The sequence below is a fragment of the Sus scrofa genome, chromosome 2, assembly GCF_054392235.1.
Source record: "Sus scrofa isolate SSC_HxYL_T2T_F1_AM1 chromosome 2, Sscrofa_HxYL_maternal_Yorkshire_Landrace_v2.0, whole genome shotgun sequence".
NCBI lineage: Eukaryota > Metazoa > Chordata > Mammalia > Artiodactyla > Suidae > Sus > Sus scrofa.
In genome coordinates, this window is record NC_139384.1 from 87453425 (window position 1) to 87470638 (window position 17214).

General features: G+C 50.8%; 1 protein-coding gene and 1 long non-coding RNA gene across 3 annotated transcripts in view; one reads left to right on the plus strand and one right to left on the minus strand.

Moving 5' to 3' along the window:
* The first annotated feature begins 1363 nt into the window (after positions 1–1363).
* Positions 1364–17014, plus strand: LOC110259375 (uncharacterized). 2 transcript variants are annotated; one of them, XR_014837927.1, is made up of 4 exons: positions 1364–1405; positions 10618–10742; positions 11904–12089; positions 15224–17014. It is a non-coding gene; the product is annotated as an uncharacterized LOC110259375 (long non-coding RNA). The 2 variants fall into 2 exon arrangements; XR_002341706.2 differs by lacking the exon at positions 1364–1405 and having other exon boundaries at positions 10093–10742.
* The window catches only part of APC2 (APC regulator of WNT signaling pathway 2), a gene marked incomplete in the record, with an annotated part of 28880 nt that continues 13317 nt past the window's right edge, over positions 1652–17214 (minus strand). Inside the window, 1 exon segment of the mRNA NM_001206431.1 lies at positions 1652–6654. Coding sequence (NP_001193360.1) covers positions 1710–6654 — 4945 coding nt within the window.

Sequence of the window (17214 nt, forward strand, 5' to 3'; positions counted from 1 at the left end):
GTGGCTGCTCCTATGGCTGGGTGAGCCGCAGTGGGCCCCCCATTTCCAGGGCAGGCTGGCCTGGCCCATGGTGATGGGGGGGAGCCAGTGTCCCTGCAACCCCGAAATTGAAGGAGCTCAGAAGACCAGCCAGGTCTGCCCTTCAGGGTACTGATGGGGACAAGGATGGGCAGTTTCTGAGAAGCTCTGATCCTGCCAGGGTCAGGATCAGTGGTGGCGGTTGGTTGGCAGCAGCCTGCTCAGACACAAGTGTGCAAACACACACACTGCCAGCTTGCCCTGGGAGATGCCCTAGCAGACATAGTCGAGGTCACAGGAGGAGCATTTGGTGCAGCCTGCAGCCGTTCCTTCCCATGTCCTGTCTTTGGGCCCCCAGCCAGAGCCCTGATGCCTGTGACGGGGGGGATGCAGCATGGTCTGTGTGTTTTAAGCAGCAGCAGTGTCCGAGGGATGCGTAGGGACAGTGGTGCCTATGGGTGGAGACGGGACTCCTTGAGCATTTTCTTTTGACTCAACCCCGCTCCCCCTCCTCCCGGAGAAGGGATAGTAAGTTGTCACATTGTCCCCTGTCCCCCAGGATTAGCTCTGCAGGGCAGCTGTGACAGCAGGTTCGCAGGCGGGTAGCAGCTCCCTTTCAAAGCCCGGTTCAGCAAGGAAGAGATGGTCGGCTTTTCCTGCAGAAGATGCGCTGGGGTGGAGACTAACCACACCCCCTGGGGCGGCCCCTTCCGGTCCCGCTCTCTCCTCTGGGACCTCCTCTATCTTCTGTGGGCTTTGGTTCCAGGCCTCCAGGCTCCACGCTCCGATTCTTGCAGCCGTGCTGTCCCACAGGGAGGAGGCCCCGCCCGGCACGGAACCCACAGATGCAGGGCTTCAAGCGTCGAAAAGGAGAATGAGATTGAAAAGGGAAAGTCGGGTGGCTGGACCGGCGCCTGCCGAGACCTCCTCGGGTAGAGTGCGGTCCTGGCGGGGGATGCGAGGGCGGCCAGCCAGGTCCCGGGGCTCACGCTGCCGAGAGTCTCCTTGGCCTCCTCCCCTTTGTACCTCGCCGGCGTCAGCCAGAGTCCTCCCTTCTGTACTCCTTCCTCTCCTTGCTCCCTAGGACTGTTGTGGGGGCGCTCCAGGCTCCCTACACCTCGCTGTCTGGGGTGGGGATTGCCTTTCGGTGCTGCTCAGCCACACCCCTTCCTCAAGCGCCCAGCTGCCGCTGCCAAGGCAAACAAACTGGCTAAACCGTAATTAACAAATTACCCGGCCCTGCCCGTAATTACAGGCTTCCTCCTGCGCCTGCGTTGCCTCACCCCCAAGCTAGCAGCTCCCTCTGGCGCCGCCCTCCCCAGCCCCGCCCCCGACCACGGCGGGCACTGTCGGCCCTGCAGCAGTCGAGAGAGGAGGATAAGGGGAGGTAAGTGTCGAGCTGATGCTGAGCCCCGGGAGGTCGGGAGCCCAGGAGGGCACCAATGAGGACAGCCTCAGGCTGGGGCCTGGGCTCTCCGTGGCGGGGACTCGAAGTCTGGCCTACAGCTCACTTCCTGAGCCCCCTCGGCACAGAAGCAAGCGTCTACGAGTGAGTGTGAAGCCCATGCGGGCGGGAGTGAGGCCCGGAGGGCAGGGGGCCCCAGCGGGCAAGCGGGTCCTGGGACCACTTTCTGGGCAGCCAGACGGGCCCTGAGCCTGTAGAGGATGTTCTGGAAGGCCACCCCTGGCCGCTATTCCAGGAGGCTTGTGGGGGCGGGGGCGGGGGCTTTCTCCACGGCCGAGTCAGTGGTAGCGGCCACCATGGGGCTGGGCACATAGTTGAAGGGGGGAACGCGGGCTGCGCGGCTGGGGGAGCCGTGCCGGCTGGCGGGGAAGACCCCTGCAGCCACCCCCAGGCCCTCGTGGATGAAGGGGGCGGTGGCGGGCGCCTTGGTGGGGCCTGGCCCGTCGACATCGCTGCCGAGTAGAGAGGTGGGGCCACCGGCCGTGGCCTGAGGGGGGGCCCTGCTCTCCAGGCTGGGGGAAGTGCTGGAGTTGGTCTTGGTGGCAGCGAAGTCTTCTGTCTGGACTACGGCGTCGCTGGTCTTGCGCTGTGGTGGGCCGGCCGGACCCTCCTCGGGCGAGGAGCCTATCAGTGGCAGGGCAGTGGCGGGCAGAGTGCTCCGCAAGATGTGCGGGACGTCCTCGTCCCGGATGCGACGCCACGTGGTGCCCGGCGCGGCCACCCTGGGCAGCGGCCGGGCCTCCCCATCGCTGCTGCGGCGAGCGGCGTCCACCACGGGCCTGGGTGCGGCGGCGTCGGGCCTGCGGGCCACGCTGATGTGAGGCAGGGAGGCATAGCGCTTGACTGTCTCGGGCCGGGCTGCCGGCGTGCGGACTGGCAGGCGGGAAGGGCTCTCGGAGCTTGTGCGTCGGGGCGGCCGCTCGCCGGCGCCTGTCCGGGCTGCGGGGGGACGCTGGGAAGCCGGGGCCTGCCGGGGGGCCCGCAGCTCGTCACAGCGCGAGGAGCAGAGGAAGACGGCGGGTAGTGCTGGCCGGCCACGGCGGGGCGAGCCGGCCTGGGTGGCGGGGGTGGGGGCCTCCGGTGCAGAAAGGTCAGAGCGTCGACGGCGCAGCAGGCCGGGCGACTCCTTGATGAAGGTCAGCTGCCGCCGGAAACCAGAGCGGTCCGAGGACTCGCTGCCGGTGGAGCGCGCGGAGGCCACACGCACCAGACCCAGGCGGCCCCCTCTAGTGGCCGGGCCTCCCTCAGACCCTGCCCGGCCTCTGGGGCCTGGCTCCGGGGCTGCCCTGGCCAGTGGTGGCGGCCCCCGCCTGGCAGGCCTCTGCATGAAGGGGATCCGCACGGGTGACTTCTGTGTCTTGTGCTGTTTGGCCAGCAGGGCTCGTGCAGGAGTCTTGGGCACTGGAGAGGCCCCAGGGCCAGGCAGGGGCCCTGTAGCCTGGGCAGCCGGGGGTGATCTCTTGGGCAGAGGCTGGGAGGCGGGGGAGGTCTGTGAGGAGCTCGATGAAGGGGTTTTGGCCAGGCGGGCCGGTGGCGTGGCGCTCCTTTGAGGGGGGCTCAGTGCTGCCAGTTCCGAGATCTTGCCTGGCCGGTGCAGGCTCCGAGACCGCTGCTGTCCAGGGCCAGGGGCTGCTGGCTGCACAGCGCTTGGGGCTCCCATCTTTCTCGGCACAGCTCGGGGGCCGGGGGCACCTCTGGGCTGGGCCCGGGTGGCTGGGCTGGGCACGTAGATCACTGTCCGTCCCCGGAGCACAGCTGGCACCCCTGATGCAGTCTTCTGAGTGCCACGTGGCTTCTCTGGGCCGCTGCTGCGCTGGGCAAGGGCCGTGTCCCCTTTCTCTGGCCGCTTGGTACTGCCTGCCTGGCCTTCTGCCCTTGGCCGTCGCCCTTTCCTGTGCAGAGAGTGCTGTAAGGTGGAGCCCACTGACAGCCCCGATGCAAAGGACAGAACAGAATCTGACTCAGACGAGGCCTCTCGGGTGGCTGCTGCTGCGGCCTGGTGCAACCAGGTGACAATGGAGTTGGCGCCCTCCTGGATGGCCCGCCACTCAACACTGTCCAGGTCTGAGGCTCGGTCGGAGCCCGCCGCCTCTTCTCCCAGCTCCCGGGGCCCCTCTGCCGGCCGCTCCTCTGACTGTGCAGCTTGGGGCTGGGGCTGGGGCTGGCGACGCCTGGGGCCGGACACCTGGGGCTGGCGCCTGGGCATGGCTGAGCCAATGCAGCGCCGCAGCAGCTCTGCCTCTGCCCGAGGACTGGGGGAGCCATCCCTCCTGCCCCCTGGGCCCGGGTCTTTGGTGACCCCTGGCTCACGGGCTCGGGACCAGTTGGCTGCATGCTCAGAGGGCTCAGGATCACTGAGGGAGCTAGCTGAGGAGCTCAGGGAGTAGCATGGTGGTGTTTCATCTGCGATGAGGCTAGGCTGAGCCCGGGCAGGTGGTGCGGCCTTGGGCGCGGCCTTGGGCACAGCTTGCACCTCCTTCCTGCCCCCAACTAGGCGCTCCCTCTTCACTGCCCTAGGGATTGCCGATGCCCTCCGCGGGGGCGCTGCTGCCACCCTTGTGGATGGCTCCTCATCCGAATCATTGCCATAGAAGCAGTACACAGCCTCCTCAGTGGGTGTCGTGAGGCACAGAGACTGCCGGGCCCCATCCCCATGCACCTGGCCTGGGCGGGAGCCATCCTTATCCCCACAGGTGCTCGGGGGCCGGCGGAGGGGTAGGTCCAGCCCTGCCCGGCTTCTGCCAGCCCCCCGGGGCTGCTCCAAGCTGCGGCCCACACCTCCTGCCCTGTGCCGGTGCCCAGTAGGCTGCCTGGAGGGGGTGGCGCGGCCTGCAGGCTTCTCCCCCTCCACACGCCCGCTGTTCCTAGAGGGTCCCTGCAGCGTCTCATCGCTGAGTGAGGCGGCACTGGAGAAATTGACAGGTGTGCCATCAGCCGAGTCAGTGCAAGAGTCGTCCTCCCGGGCCGGGGCAGGCACAAGCATGTAGACGGGCACAGGCAGCGCACGGCGGCCAGGCATCAGTGCTGAGGCCACCTTGCGGAGCCGGGCGGGCACGGCCCCACCCAAGCACTCGCGAAGAAGCTCCAGCTCCTGGTCTGTGGATGGTGGCCCTTCCAGGCGACCACCAGTCTCATCCCGCCGCCGGTGTCCAGGGCCTCCACCTCCACCGCTGCTGCGCTCTGGGCAGGTGGGGGGCAGCAGCCGCAGCTCCACGTCCTTCTGTACGTAGAGCTCATGCAGAGCTAATGCACTGAGGCTGGAAGCACAGGAGAAGTTCTCATCGGGCTTTTCTACAGTAAAGCGCACACTGCCTGCGTCCAGCTCCGATGGCAGCCGGCAGCGCTCACGGCAGTCAGCAATGTCCAGGAAGCGCTTCACATAGCTCTCCCACTGCAGGCTGAACTGGGTGGCCTCACGCTCGCCTGGTGGTGCCTGGGCCAGCGGTGGCGTCTTGCTGCGGCTTGGTGGCATTGTTTGCCCAGGGCTGTCGGGCAGTTCACTGGGGCTTACTGTGCCGCTGCCCAGCCCGCTGCATGGGTCGCTGGGAATAGAACTAGCAATGGATGGGCTCTCAAAGCTGCCCAGTGAGCTGACTGAGCTGCAGCGGCTCAGCACCAGTGGGGTCTCCTGCACGCAATTCTCAGATGAGCTGGAGGGTGTGGCGTCCTCCAGCCCCAGGCCCCGGCCCCGCCGGGGTGCCGGGATGGCCATGGGCAGGGAGGCAGCCACTGGCCCCCGCCAGGCCCCCTCCAGTTCTGCCTCACTGGGACCGGCCTCCTCTAGCCCCTCCAGGGATGAATCACTGTCGTCCAGGTCCCCAGCCTCACTGGGCCCTGGGCGGCCGGCCGAGGACAGTGAGGACAGGGAGCTGCAGTGGGACAGGCTGAGAGGTGCCGTCTCCACTGCCAGCTTCTCAGGCGCTTTGCTTAGGCCCTCTGTGGGCAGCCAGGCCTGTTTACGGGCCCCAGGGGCCAGGGACCCTGCACCCACCCTGGTTGTGCCCTCAAGCAGTGGCACATGCTGGTAAGTAGGTGACAGCTTGATGGTGCGCACATGGGCATCTGTAGCTGTGGTGTCCCGGGCTGCCGGCTCAGGCTTGCCATTGGCCAGGCCAAGGTCAAGCCGGCTAGGCCGTGCCTGACCACACGGAGGCCCCTCTCGGTGCTCAGCCAGTGTGACCAGAGGACAGGGCCGCGAGTGCTCACGTGGACAGTGCCCGTCGCTGGTGCTGCCACTGTTAAGGCTGTCATTGGAGAGGCTGGTGTGCCCTGCCTTGAGCCGCAGCAGTGGGTGAGCTCGGCTACTGGCCTCCCGCCGTCCACCGTCAGGCCCCCGGCAGGGTGAGCAGGATTGGGCACGGCCCTCCCGTGGGGCCTCCTGCCCAGGATCCCCAGAGCTGAGGCTGAAGCTGTCATCAGACGAGGTGTGCAGGGCAGAGATATCCTCCACCAGCCGGTCGATACGCGCCACTGCCAGTGCCAACTTGGCCTTGGCCCTGGCTGCCACGGCTGCCTCCCCCCCGGTCTCCTTCTCTGTCTCCAGGCCACCACGGCGGGCAGTGGGGGCACGGGCCAGTGCCTGCCCCTGCAGGAAGGGGCTGCCCAGGAAGAGGGACAGCATGGCAGGGCTGGCAGGCTCGGCTGTGGCAGTGGCTGCGGCAGCAGCCAGAGAGGGTGCATCGTCATCGTCGAAGCAGCCCGAGTCAGAGGCGTAGTCCTGGGCGAGGCCATCCAGGTGCCGCAGGGGTGGCAGTGGCTTCTTGGAGGCAGCCTCGGCCTCAGGAAGGCCCTGCTTTTCCAGGTGATCGAGCGCCTGTGCCAGGTGCCTCGCATCCAGCTCTGCTTCCAGAGCCCGCTGCTTGCGCACATACAGGCTGGGCACACAGGCGCCAGGGGAGATGGCAGTGGCAGCTGCCTGGTACTTGGCGGGCCGGTGGGCCAGCAGGTTGCGCAGGGCGGCAGCACTGCCCATGGCGATCATCTTGTGCTTTGAGTGTACCAGGTTGCGCAGCATGCCCACGGCGCCCAGGTCCCACAGTAGCTCCTGGTCGCGAGGGCTACGGGCAGACAGGTTCCAGAGTGTGCCACAGGCATTGCTCACGATGGTCAGGCTGTGCGAAGTCAGGTGTTGCAGCAGTGTCTGCAGGCAGTTGTGGTCCCGCAGCACCTGCCTGGGGGCAAAGGGAGCTTGTCAGGCTCCACTGCCCAGGCTGGACAGCGGTCTTGACCCTCCAGGAGTACGGTGGCCAGATTGAGCGAGTGAAAACAGGATGCCCAGGTAATTTAGAATTTCAAAATAAGTGGTAAGATTTTAGTATAATTATATCCTAGATATCGAATGGGATATACTAGTGCTGAAACTTTTATTTATTACTGTCAATATATTTATTAAGCATACTAATAGTACATTAATGAAGCATATCACTTAAAATGAATTTGGGGAGTTCCCTGGTAGCCTAGCAGGTTAAGGATCCAGCATTTTCACTGCTATGGCACATGTTCAGTCCCTGGCCTGGGAACTTTTGCATAGTGGTGGCAAAAAAAAAAAAAGAAAGAAAGAAATTTAGTTTTAGTATATCTCATTGTAGTAGAACTAAATCTTCTGAAGTTTGAGATATACTTAAAACAGATTTCAGTTTGCTTTTAAATGTATGAAGTATTGTTTGTTAATTATCAGTATTACTTTGCTAACGATAGATTTCTGGAGTTTCGGCTGTGGCACAGTGTGTTAAGTATCCAGCATCATCTCTGGGCAGTGTGGGTTCAAGCCCAGCCTGGCTCATTGAGTTAAGGATCCCGCGTTTCCACAGCTGCATTGTAGGTTGCAGCTGTGGCTTGGATTAAAATACCCGTCTGCGGAACTTCCATGTGCTGTAAGTGCAGCCAAAAAAAAAAATTCTGTTTGCTATTAAAAATATAAAGTATTGCTTGTTAATTATAAGCATTTTTAGTAAATATTTTATTTTAATTGCAAAAATCTAGCACAAGTATATATGCAATGTTAGGGATAGACATATGCTTTAAAAAGTTATGTATTTTCATACATTAGAATCATTATTTATTAACTAAAAAGTAATTTATCTTTTTTTTTTTTCCTTTTTGTCTTTTTGCCTTTTCTTGAGCCGCTCCTGCGGCATATAGAGGTTCCCAGGCTAGGGGTCTAATCGGAGCTGTAGCCACCAACCTACGCCAGAACCACAGCAACGCGGGACCCGAGCCGCGTCTGCGACCTACACCACAGCTCACGGCAACGCCAGATCCTTAACCCACTGAGCGAGGCCAGGGATTGAACCCTCAACCTCACAGTTCCTAGTCGGATTCGTTAACCCCTGCGCCACGACGGGAACTCCAAAAGTAATTTATCTTTATAAAAAACAAGGTTTTACTTTTTTTTTTTTTTTTTTTTTTTTGACTGAAGTCATGACATATAGCAGTTCCAAGCCAAGGATAGAAACCAAGCCCCAAATGCAACCTACACCACAGCTGCAGCAATGCTGAATCCTTAACCCACTGCGACACAGCAAGAATTTCTTAGTGAAAATTTAGTAAAGAACAGTATTATTAATACTGTTTAGTAAAGTACATATATTTTAATATTAGTTTACATTTTTGTACAGATGTATCCAATGCAGTATTTGAGATATACCCATACTAAAAGTTTTATACATTTTCATATGTTAGAAGCATTAATAATAACTAATTATTAACTAGGTAACTTACTAGGTAATAACCTAATAAGGAACACACATGTTAATGAAGGATAAGTATTGTTTACTCATTAAAAGTACTTAGTGATGGACTTAGCAGTGTGGCTCAGTGTAGGAATCCAACAGTAGGGGTACTTATCTCTGTGGAGGTTCAGGTTTGATCCCTGGGCCCTCACATTTGGTTAAAGGATCTGGCATTGCTGCAGGTGTAGCATAGGTTGCAGGGTTGCTGTGACTATGGAGTAGTAGGCTGGCTGCTGCAGCGCTGATTCAACCCCTAACCTGAGAACTTCCATATGCTGAGTGTGCAGGATTAAAAAGCCAAAAAAAAAAAAGTATTATTAATATTATTCAGGAAATTGGAGTTCCTGTCGTGGCTCAGTGGTTAACGAATCCGACTAGGAACCATGAGGTTGCGGGTTTGGTCCCTGGTCTTGCTCAATGGGTGAAGGATCACGGCGTTGCCATGAGCTGTGGTGTAGGTTGCAGATTCGGCTTGGATCCTGAGTTGCTGTGGCTGTGGTGTAGGCCAGCGGCTACAGCTCCGATTCGATCCCTAGCCTGGGAACCTCCATATGCCTCAGGAGCGGCCCAAGAAATGGTAAAAAGACAAAAAAAAAAAAAAAAAAAAATCAGGAAATAAGACGTTTTTTCTATTATTTTAAAATTTCACATAAATGTGTCCCATGTGGTTTTGGGATATACTTATACTAAAAGTTTTATGCATTTTCATATGTTAGAAGCATTATTTATTATTAATGTTACCTAATAAGTAAGGAACACTTATGTTAATGAAGAATAAGGATTATTTACTTATTAGTATAATTAATAATATTTTAACAAAGGGCAAGTATTTATTATAGATATTATTTAGAAAATTCCATGTATTTTTTACTAAATTAAAATTTTGGGAGTTCCCATTGAGGTGCAACGGAAATGAATCTGACTGGTATCCATGAGGATGAGGGCTCAATCCTTGGACTCACTCAGCAGGTCGGGGATCCAGTGTTGCTGTAAGTTGTGGTGTAGGTCGCACACTTGGCTTGGATCCCGGGTTGCTGTGGCTGTGGTGTAGGCCAGCAGCTGTAGCTCTGATTTGACCCCTACCCTGAAAACTGCCATGTGCCATAGGTGAGGCCCTAAAAAAAACCAAAAAGCAAAAAAAAAAAAAAAAAAAAACCCAAAAAACAAATTTCAGAGTTCTTGTCGTGGCTCAGCAGAAATGAATCTGACTAGTACCATGAGTACACAGGCTCAATCCCTGGACTCGCTCAGTGGGTTAAGGATCCAGCATTGCCGTGAGCTGTGGTGTAGGTTGCAGACGTGGCTCGGATCTGGCATTGCTGTGGCTGTGGTGTAGGCCAGTGGCTACAGCTCTGATTTGAACCCTAATCTGGGAACCTCATGTGCCTCAGGTGTGTCCCTAAAAAGACCAAAAAAAAAAATTTCCCACAAGTGTATTTGCAGTATTTATCTATTTTCATACTTAGAAGCATTATTTGTTATTGTTACATAAGTGAGTAGTAAACACTTATGTTAATGAAGAATAAGTATTATTTACTCATTAATGTTACTTAGTGAGGAGTTCCCAGTGTGGATCAGTGGGTTAGTAATCCAACTGCAGTGGTTTGGGTTGCTGTGGAGGTAGCAGGTTTTATCCCCAGGCTGGCACAGTGGGTTAAAGGATCCAGCATTGCTGCAGCTGTGGCATAGATTACAACTGTGGCTCAGATTTGACCTCTGACCTCTGGCATGGGAACATCTGTAAGACGAGGGGGTAACCGAAAGAAAAAAACGATCTGTTTGTTCATAGCTTTTTTTTTTTTTTTTTTAGGGCCTTGGGTACAGCATATGGAGGTTCCCAGGCGGCTAGGGGTCAAATCGGAGCTGTAGCTTCTGGCCTACACCACAGCCATAGCAACGCCAGATCTGAGCCTGCAATCTACACCACAGCTCACAGCAACACTTGATCTTAACCCGCTGAGCAAGGCCAGGGATCGAACCCACATCCTCATGGATATTAGTCGGATTTGTTACCACTGAGCCACAATGGGAACTCCTGTTTGTTTTTAAAAATAGGAAGTATTGCTTGTTAATTATGTCCATTAGTAAAATAAATGTTTTATTTCAATTGGTTAAATCTTTTTTTCTCCCCAGCTGTCCCCACAGCATGTGGAAGCATTTGATCCCAGGCCAGGGATCAAATCCAAACTGGAGCAGCAAACTGTGCCACAGCTGAAGCAATTCCAGATCCCTAACCCACCTCACTGGGCTTGGGATCGATCCAGGTGGGACCTGTGCCGCCACAGAGACAAGTTGAATCATTAACCCATTGCGCCACAGTGGAAACTCCTTAAAATCTTAGCACAAGTGTACATGCAACTTTTGGGATATATGTGTACTTTAAGAAGTTATGTATTTTCACAGTGCCTGTCATGGCGTAGCAGAAACGAATCCAACCAGGAACCATGAGGTTGCAGGTTCGATTCCTGGCCTCGCTCAGTGGATTAAGGATCATCTGGCGTTGCCATGAGCTGTGGTATAGGTTGCAGGTATGGCTTGGATCCCCTGTAGCTGTGGCTATGGTATAGGCCAGCGGCTATAGTTCCCATTAGACCCCTAGCCTGGGAATCTCCATATGCTGCAGGTGTGGCCCTAAAAGAAAAAAAGACCAAAAGAAAATTTAATAAAAAACTATTATTAATACCATTTAGAAAATTACATATAGGAGTGCCTGTCAGTTGCTCAACAGAAACTAATCCAACTGGTATCCATGAGGACCAGTTTGATCCCTGGGTTTGATCCCTGGCCTTGCTCAGTGGGTTGGGGATGGGGCGTTGTGGTGAGCTGTGATGTAGGTCAGTGGCTGTAGCTCTGATTTGACCCCTAGCCTGGGAACCTGCATATGCTGTGGGTGTGGACCTAAAAAGACAAAAAGTTTTTACTATTAATTTAAAATTTTGTACAAATGTATCAACGCAGTATTTGGGATATGCTTACACTAAAAGTTTTATGTGTTTTCATATGTTAGAAGCAGCATTTATTATTGTTACCTAGTAAGTAATGAACACTCCTATTACTGAAGGACAGGTATTGTTTACTCATTAATGTCACTTAGTGACAGATTTCCCAGGGTGGCTCAGTGGGTTAGGAATCCAACGGTAGTGGTGCGTCTCTGTGGAGGTTTAGGTTTGATCCTTGGGCCCTCGAAGTGGGTTAAAGGATCGGGTGTTGTCACAGCTGTGGGGCAGCTGTTCAACCCCTGGCCCAGGAACATCCATATGATGGGAACGTGGCCAAAAAAGAAAAAAAAAATTATCTTTGCTTTTAAAAATAAGAAATTGCTTGTTAATTAAGAGCATTAGTAGGAGTTCCCGTCGTGACGCAGTGGTTAACGAATCCGACTAGGAACCATGAGGTTGCGGGTTCGGTCCCTGCCCTTACTCAGTGGGTTAACGATCCGGCGTTGCCGTGAGCTGTGGTGTAGGTTGCAGACGCAGCTCGGATCCCGCGTAGCTGTGGCTCTGGCGTAGGCCGGTGGCTACAGCTCCGATTCGACCCCTAGCCTGGGAACCTCCATATGCCGCGGGAGCGGCCCAAAGAAATAGCAAAAAGACCAAAAAAAAAAAAAAAAAAAAAAAAAAAGAGCATTAGTAAATAAATGTTTTATTTGAACTGGTAAAATTTTTTTTTTTTTCTGGTTGCCTCCACAGCATTTGGAGATTCCTGGGCCAGAGAGTGAATTGGAATTGGAACTGCAACCTGTGCCACAGCTGCAGCAAAACCAGATCCCTAACCCACTGCGCTGGGCCAGGGAATTGAACCGACACTGAACCAGTGCCTCCTAATAGACAAGCTTGATCATTAACCCACTGCCCTACGCAGGAGCTCCTTAATTGGTAAAATCTTTAGCACATTTGTACATGAAGCATTTAGGATATACGTATATTTTTTAAAGTACAGTATTTTCACACATTAGACATTATTTATTATTATTAATAAGTACTTCAATAAAGAACAAGTTTTTACTTTTTTTTTTTTGACAAACCCACAGAACATGGAAGTTCGCTGGCCAGGGATCAAATCTGAGCAGCAATGTGGCAACACCAGATCTTTAACCTACTGTGCAAGTTTTTACTATTATTATTTAGAAAATAATTTTATTATAATAATAAAAATTTCAGTATAAGCATATCCCATGCAATATTTAAGATATACTTTAAAAATTCAGATATTTTCATACCTTAGAAACATTAATTATTAACATTACCTAATCAGTAATAAGAAAAGTATTTTCTTACTGTACTTAATGAATATTTTTTTTCTTTTTCAGCCAAATCTGAGGCATATGGATGTTCCTTGGCCAGGGAACAAATTCAAGTCCCAAGTGTGACCTACGCCACAACTGTGGCACATCTAGGTCTTTAACCCAACTGTGACACAGTGGGAACTCCATAGTGAATGTTTTATTTATTTATTATCTTTTTAGGGCCACACCTGAGAGGCATATGGAGGTTCCCAGGCGAGGGGTCAAATCAGAGCTGAAGCTGCCAGCCTACACCACACCCACAGTAACCTGGGACCTGAGCACGTCTTTGACCTACACCACAGCTCATGGCAATGCCGGATTCTTAATCCACTGAGCAAGGCCAGGGATTGAACCTGTGCCCTCATGGATGCTAGTCAGGTTTGTTAACTGCTGAGCCACGACGGGAACTCCCATAGTGAATGTTGTAATAAAAAACAAGTATTATTGGAGTTCCCATCATGGCTCAGCAGAAGGGAATCTGACTAGTATCCATAAGGACACAGGTTCCATCCCTAGCCTCGCTCAGTGGGTTAAGGATCCAGCATTGCCATGAGCTGTGGTGTAGGCTGCAGATGCAGCTCAGATCCGCTATGGCTGTGACTGTAGCTATGGCTGGCAGCTACAGCTCCAATTCAGTCCCTAGGCTGGGAACCCCTAGGCTATGTGGGTGCAGCCCTAAAAAGAAAACAAAAAAGTATTATTATTTGGAAAATTACGTATTTTTTACTATTAATTTAAAATTTTGTACAAATGTATTCCATGCAGTATTTGGGATATACTTACTCAAAGTTTTATGCATTTGCATATGTTAGAAGCATTATTTATTATTAATGTCACCTAGTAAATATCAAACACTTATGTTAATGAAGAATAAGTTATTTACTTATAATACTAAATGAATAATATTTAAACAAAGAGCAAGTATTTATTATGGATATTATTTAGAAAATTCCTTGTATTTTTTACTAAATTAAAACTTTGTACAGGTATATCCGATGCAGTATTTGGAACATATTTATACTAAAAAAATTATTTTCATACCTTAGAAGCATTATTATTAATACTACCTAGTGAGTTAAACACTTATGTTAATGAAGGATAAAAATTGTTTACTCATTAATATTACTTAGTGAGGAGTTCCCAGTATGGATCAGTGGATTAAGAATCCAGCTGCCAGGGCTTGGGTCACTGTGGCGGTGTGGGTTTGATCCGTAGCCTGGCCCAGTGAGTTAAGGGATCCGGTGTTGCCACACCTGTGGCATAGTTCACAGCTATGGCCCAGATTGGACCCCTGACCCAGGAACATCCACATGACTCATGCAGCCAAAAAAGGAAAATAAGATTTGTTTCCTACTAAGAATAGGAAGTATTGCTTGTTAATTATGAGCATTAGTAAATCAATGTTTTCTTTTAATTGGGAAAATCTTTTTTTTTCAACTGCCCCCACAGCATATGAAACTTCCCAGGCCAGGGATTAGATCTAAACTGGAGCTGCAACCTGTGCCACAGCTGAAGCAATGCCAGATCCCTAACCCACCTCAGTGGGCTTGAGATCAAACCTGGCTAGAACCTGCGCCTCTATAGAAACAAGCTGGATCATTAACCCATTGTGCCACAGTGGGAACTCTGTAATTGGTAAAATATTAGCACAAGTGTACATGCAACATTTGGGATACATGTATACTTTAAAAAGTTACGTATTTTCATATGTTAGTAACATTATTTATTATCAGTATTAACTAATAAGTAATTTATTTTAATAACAAGTTTTTACCATTTTTTTTGCCCATGGCATATGAAAGTTCCTGGGCCAGAGATCACATCCCATCCCCAACTGTGACCTATGCCACAGCTGCAACAATTCCAGATTCTTAACCCACTGTGCCACAGTGAGAACGCCTTAGTGAATTTTTTTTTTTTTTTTTTGGTCTTTTTGCCATTTCTAGGGCCGCTCCTGCAGCATATGGAGGTTCCCAGGCCAGGGGTCGAATCGGAGCTGTAGCTGCCGGCCTACGCCAGAGCCACAGCAACGCGGGATCCGAGCTGTGTCTGCAACCTACACCACAGCTCACAGCAACGCCGGATTGTTAACCCACTGAGCAAGGGCAGGGACCGAACCCGCAACCTCATGGTTCCTAGTCGGATTTGCTAACCACTGCACCACGACGGGAACTCCCTTAGTGAATATTTTAATAAGGAACAAGTATTAATATTACTTAGAAAATTACATATATTTTTACTATAAATTTAAAAATCTGCAGAAGTATATCTCATGCAGTATTTGGGATATACTAAAAGTTTTATGTGTTTTCATATGTTAGAACCATTATTTATTATGAATGTTACCTCGTGAGTAGTAAGCACTTATGTTAATGAAGTGTTGTTTACTCATTAATATTACTTAGGAGTTCCTGGTGTGACTCAGTGGATCATGAATCCAGCTGCCGTGGCTCATGTGGCTGTGGAGGTACAGGTTCCAGGCCAGGGCTGGCACAGTGAGTTAAAAGATCTGGCGTTGCCGCATCTGTGGCATAGTTTGCAGCTGTGGCTCAGATTCAACCACTGGCCCAGGAATATAATATGACATGAATGTGGCCAAAAAAGAAAAAAAAGTTTGTTTTTAAAAATAGTGTGTATTGCTTGTTAATTATGAGCATTATTAGTATATAAATGTTTTATTTGAATTGGTAAAATCTTTTTGTTTTTTCCTGACTTTCCCCACAGCATAAGAAAGTTTCCTGGCCAGGGATCAAATCCATGCTGGAGCTGCAACTTGTGCCACAGCTGGGGCAAAGCCAGATCCCTAACCCACTGCTCTGGGCCAGGGATTGGACCAGATTGAACCAGTGCCTCCTAAGAGACAAGCCTGATCATTAACCCACTGCCCAAGAGTGGGAACTCCTTAACTGGTAAAATCTTTAGCACAAGTGTACATGCAACGTTTGGGATATACGTATATTTTTTAAAGTTATGTATTTTCATACATTAGACATTTATTAGCATTAACTTATAAGTAATTTATTTGAAATAAAGAACAAGTGTTTACTTTTTTTTTTGGCTGCACCTCTAGCACATGCAAGTTCCTGGGCCAGGGATAGAATCTGGGCAGCAGTGTGGCAACACCAGATCCTTAACCTACTGTACCACAGTAGGAACTCCTTTTTACTATTGTTATTTAGAAAATAATTTAAAACATTTTTTTTGGTCTTTTTGTCTTTTAGGGCCACACCCGCAGCATATGGAGGTTCCTAGGCCAGGGATAGAATCGGAGTTCCTGCTGCTGGCCTACCCCACAGCCATATCAAGGTGGGATCTGAGCCATGTCTGCGACCTACACCACAGCTCACGGTAACACCAGATCCTTAACCCACTGAGTGAGGCCAGGAATTGAACCCACATCTTCATGGATCCTAGTCAGGTTTGTTACTGCTGAGCCAAGATGGGAACTCCAATAAATTTTTAATACTTATGATGAAAATTTTAATTAAAGTATAGCCCATGCAATATTTGGGCTATACTTTAAAAATTTATGGATTGTCACACCTTGGAAACATTATTATTATTGTTGTTACCTAATAAGTAATAAACGCTTATGTTATTAAAAATAAGTATTATTTATTTAAGAATTTTATTTAATGAATATTTTATTATTACTATTTTCTTTTTTTGGTCCAATTTGTGGCATATAGAAGTTTCTTAGCCAGGGAAGGGGCAATTCCAATCCCCCTAATTGTGACTTACACCACTGCTGTAGCAATGCCAGGTCCTTAACCCACTGTGCCACAGTGGGTACTCCTTAGTGATTTTTTTTTTTTTTTTTTTTTTTTTTTTTTTGTCTTTTGCTATTTGTTGGGCTGCTCCCGCAGCATATGGAGGTTCCCAGGCTAGGGGTCTAATCGGAGCTGTTGACGCCAGCCTACACCAGAGCCACAGCAACGTGGGATCCGAGCCGCGTCTGCGACCTACACCACAGCTCACGGCAACGCCGGATCCTTAACCCACTGAGCAAGGGCAGGGACCGAACCCACAACCTCATGGTTCCTAGTCGGATTCGTTAACCACTGCGCCACGACGGGAACTCCCTTAGTGAATATTTTAATAAAAAACAAGGATTGACGTCTAGAAAATGCTGAGACTTGGAGTCAGTCTCTGGCCTTGGAAAATCCATATGCACCGAATGCAGCCAAAAAAAAATTACTTGGTCAATAAAATATGTTAATAAAAATATATTCATTATTAATATTTAGAAAATTCTATTTTTACTAATTTAAAATTCATTACAAGTATATACCATGCAGTATTGGGGATGTATTTATACTAAAACTTCTATGTATTTTCATATATGAGAAGCATTAATCTATGTTACCTAGTAATAAATGCTTATGTTAATGAATATTGTTTACCTATTAAAACTAAGTGAATAGTGAATATTTTAATAAAGAACAAGTGTTTATTATTAATAGTATTTACAAAATTCAATGTATTTTTGCTAAATTAAAATTTATTCCAAGTCTATCCTGTGCAGTATTTGGGATATATTTATACTGAAAACATCAAGCGCCTGGGGACCAGTGGGACCACCCATTGGAAGGAGGACAGTGCGGGTGGGCTTCCCTGGTTTACCAGGAGCCAAGCTGCCTTGCCTCCCAGTCTGCACCTGGGGCTGCTGCCCAGCTCCCCCACCCCCACCCCTCCGCCGCCACTGAAGGTGCGGG